General features: G+C 41.2%; 1 protein-coding gene across 1 annotated transcript in view; it reads left to right on the forward strand.

The window, feature by feature from the left end:
- Positions 1 to 2445: 2445 nt before the first annotated feature.
- Positions 2446 to 4188, forward strand: part of LOC106952930 (GLIPR1-like protein 1) — a 5153-nt gene continuing 3410 nt past the window's right edge. Inside the window, exons 1-4 of the mRNA XM_015041387.1 lie at positions 2446 to 2622; positions 2989 to 3234; positions 3849 to 3961; positions 4089 to 4174. Of these exons, the coding sequence (XP_014896873.1) occupies positions 2470 to 2622; positions 2989 to 3234; positions 3849 to 3961; positions 4089 to 4174 (598 nt within the window). The 5' untranslated portion in view covers positions 2446 to 2469. The remainder of the gene's footprint in view (positions 2623 to 2988; positions 3235 to 3848; positions 3962 to 4088; positions 4175 to 4188) is intronic.

The following is a 4188-nucleotide window of genomic DNA, read 5'->3' on the forward strand; positions in this document are numbered from 1 at the left end:
TTGAGCCATGATCAGAACAGGGTGAGAGCGACAGAAGAAACCATCGACGGACAAAAGCAACCGCTCAAATACTGAGGAGGTTGACATGCCGTGGACACACGGGCGCGTGCAGGGTGGCCATTATCGGCGGTCACGCTCAAAACTATCGCTGCACCGGATCAAAACACGCATAAACCGCACAAGCCTAACCTGCACATGAACGCGATGGGCATGGCACAGAAACCACCGATCTGATCCAGACAAGGCGACACACACAAACTCATGCCCGCATAACTTTTTGTCTTTTTATTGAGAAATTATAAAGACAGGAAAGCAACGCCTACTTGTGCGATGAGGAGGACGATGATTCCCAGGTTTATGTGGTTTATTTGAGACTTCCCGAGGAGGATTTGAAGCGACTTCATTTATACTCTGACAAACGTTACGACTAGATTTAACTGTTTAACTCTCCCAGTGTGGCGTGACCCTGAGGAAGAGCGCGGCGGCAGACGATGTCGCGGCCTGTCAGTGGAGAATCGATGGTGTCCCGTCAGCGGCTCATTTCTAGAAACTACCAAAGATAATAATAATAATAATAATAATAATAGAAAGCTTGTAAAAGCGTACATATGCAGGATTAAAAAAATCAGTTGGGGTCAATGCGACCCATCTTAGAAATACGTCAAGGTTAAAAGTCCGGTTATTCGATTTAGCCACATTTAGCTCACACAAAGAACGAACGCCAAGGCGCCAAATAAACAAAACTCATCAATAACATTCAGGCTTAGAATGATTGCCTACATGTGCCCACCCACAAAGACGCATGTACTGAAAATAAAAAGCACAATACCTACCATTTGGGGGGAGGGGGGTCCACTCAGAGAAAAATCTCAAGGTACATACTGCCGTAAAGCTGCACGCGCCCGTGATTACTGACATAGAAACCAGGTAAGCTTAATCAGTCGAATATGAATCAGCTGGGAGAGAATGCAGGGCAGAAAAAGTGGAGGGAAATGATTAATAAACACAGAAAACAAAAATATCAACAAAGCAAAAAATAAAAGGCCCACCAAGGGGATATGTCTATGGTAAGACCCAAACAACAATAATGAACAACAAACACCCATGGGTCATGATATTAAGGCATTGCAATATTAGCATATGTAAATGTCATCATTTCACTAAAGTAATGAAATATATTTTCCTTGTTAAATTAAATTTAGATAGAAAAAAATTACCATAACCAAACTTCAATGACAAGTGCTTAATCTGTTGCGCTGCACACATGCACAAAATCATTCAGGTAATAAGAGTAAAATAATAATGCGTTGGATTTTATTCATAATGTTGTTTGTATGTTGAGACCTCAAAGGGCTGCAAAGACTGAAAAATAAAACAAGCAATTAGAGTGGACAAAAATACATAAATGAATAAAAGAGGTTAAAAATAGACATCTGAGAACCAAATATTTTGGTAAAAAGAAATGTCTTAAGCGTCTTCTTAAACTATTAAGACTTAAGCATAAAGCGTCAGCACAGAACGCCCTAAATCCCCGTAGTCCTGAGTTTGATTTTGGGTATGTGGAGAAAATTGAGCAAATTGTGTTTTGTGGATTAAGCAGTTGTTTGACATAGGTTGGGACATTTGCATAAATGCACTGGTGTGTGAGGATTAAAATCTTGTATAAAATAGTGGTGGAAACGGGAACCCAGTGGAGAGAGAGAGAGGAGGATGTAAGTAATGTAGTCATGAAAGTGCACTCTCACTAGGATCCCAACTGCAGAGTTGTGGATGTGCTGGAGCCTTTGCAGGCTCTAGCTAGGAATTAAAGTCATAGACCAGTTTTCGTTGTCTGAGAGGGAGAGAATGGGACAGATTTTGGAAATGTTTCATAGGTGATAGGAGGAGGTCTTTCAGAAATTATGAAGGCTGACAACCTGGCCGAGGGGAAGAAAGTAAAGGATAAAGAGTATAGGACTAAGGACTGATCCCTGAGGACCACCGCATGTGACTGTCGATTTGATGTGAAGTGACCCATGGAGATGAATTCTGTCCAGTTGTGAGGTAAAACGGGAACCAACAGAGGGCACTGTCAGTGCATCCAGTGTTGAAGTGAAGCCTCTCGTAAATAATGACACTTTTAATGCAAAGTTGCTCTAAAAGTTGGATTGAAAGTCCATCAAAAGTGCCAACGTTGCATTAAATTGTCATTATTTACAAAATCGTGCAAAGTTGGCACTTTTAATGGACTTTTAATGCAACTTTGCATTAAAAGTGTCATTGTTTACCGAATGACACTTCATGACAACAGTCATAGACATTCATAAGGACTCGTTCATGTTCATGACAGGTGTTATGTCAGTCTTACGCACACCCCCTCCAATAAAGTGTTACCAAAATAAACTACTCTACATCCTGTCTTTGAGGATCATTTCCTGTGTTCGTTAAACTCCTTACAATTTACAGACGGCGCTTTGCAGAGAACTGAAGATGTTGCTGTGGGTTGTTCTTGTCCTGGATTTGGGGGTTTCTGCCGTGATGCTGCCGCAAATCACGGATGAGAAATTCATCGCCGAGTGTGTGGAGGAGCACAACAAAGCCCGTTCAGCTGTCAGACCACCTGCAAACGACATGCTGTATATGGTGAGTCCTGCACATCAGTGTTTCACTGCCAAGAAAGGAGAACAGACTGGTGGCTTTGCAGGATGTCATTGATTAAAACTGAAATTTGGCTGTAATTAAATGGAAAAAAGTGAGAGAAAAAACATTGTAGTTTGTGGAGATCCAACAAGTGGGTGAAAGTATTCTCATCAACACAGAGGCAGCTGTAAGTGAATACACTTTGCCTAAATCCATGAAACCACCAGTTTGGTTTCTAAGCATAACTTTGAATTAGTTCTGTTCATGGTCATTTTTATAACTTCCTGTGTGACACTTAAAAGTAACTGAAGTAAAAAAAAAATAATGCTCGGTTTTATTTTGTTTGCGCGTGTGCATGATGTCATGAAGTCGTGGGATGAGGCGTTGGCCATTACCGCCAGAGCGTGGGCGAAACATTGTAATGACCGACACAATGTCCACCTCAGTAAGGCTCATTACATGCACCCCACATTTGCCTCCGTGGGAGAGAACATCTGGACGGGCCCGCTGGATAAGTTCAGCGTAAAGAGTGCCATTCAAAAGTGGGTGGATGAAGCCAAGCATTACACCTACAAGGGAGACAGATGCACAGCTGTCTGTAGCCACTATAGACAGGTATGTGCACAGAAATCGCTCTTCTACAGATAAAACTCTGCTCTGTACGAAAACCACATACCCTTATTTAATTAGTGTCTGACATTAACATTTAACATTTCCTGTTTTAGGTCAGTTGGGATTATAGAAATTATTTCTATTTGCTAAACAGGAGAACAGTGACAATTGTACATACATAAAGTTTACATATATTAGGATTAATATGCCTTGAAACAATTTATGATGAGATAACTTGAAAGTCTCCTGACCTTTGCTAAATCTGAAGGGAAAAGGTTGAAACTTGCAGTCTGCAAACACCACCTCAAGTGTAAACTTGTGGGATCGAAGGACTTTGAATGTTGCTGCCAGACGAGGATGCCACTGTGTGTCTGAGGTGTATGAGCACACATTCCAGGTGCAAACTACTGGGATGTGGACAGACGGTAAACATTTGACTTTGAAGAAAGGCAAGAAATTTAAAAATGCCCCCTTCTGGAGCTCAGGATAACTTGAATTATTGCATTCCAATCTAACCTGAGACAGGAAAAGTGTTGGTTTTAACGTCAGACAGAAAAAAAATAAGGTTATGTGTTTTATACTATATATGTAAATATGTGGTATCCTTCCTTTCTCAGGTTGTGTGGGCACAAAGCTACAAGGTTGGCTGCGCTGTTGTGTACTGTCCACATGGTATCAAAAACTTTGACGGTCTTCAGGGTGCCATTTTTGTATGCAACTATGCCCCAGGGTAATTTACTCTATCAGTACAACCAACCAAGCAATGTCTTAAAACCTGTAAATACAATAAGGACAGATGGCAAACAGAGGGAAGTTTTGACTCCGAAGGTTTTTCAACCAGACGCTTCCTTTTGCAGTGGAGATATCGATGGAATTCATCCTTATGCAACTACTGGAAATCCATGCTCTGGATGCAAAGGCGAATGTGACAACAAATTGTGTCGTAAGTATGACATT

The sequence above is a fragment of the Poecilia latipinna genome, unplaced genomic scaffold (assembly GCF_001443285.1).
Source record: "Poecilia latipinna isolate Pla-1442-1.1 unplaced genomic scaffold, P_latipinna-1.0 Scaffold548, whole genome shotgun sequence".
Classification (NCBI taxonomy): domain Eukaryota; kingdom Metazoa; phylum Chordata; class Actinopteri; order Cyprinodontiformes; family Poeciliidae; genus Poecilia; species Poecilia latipinna.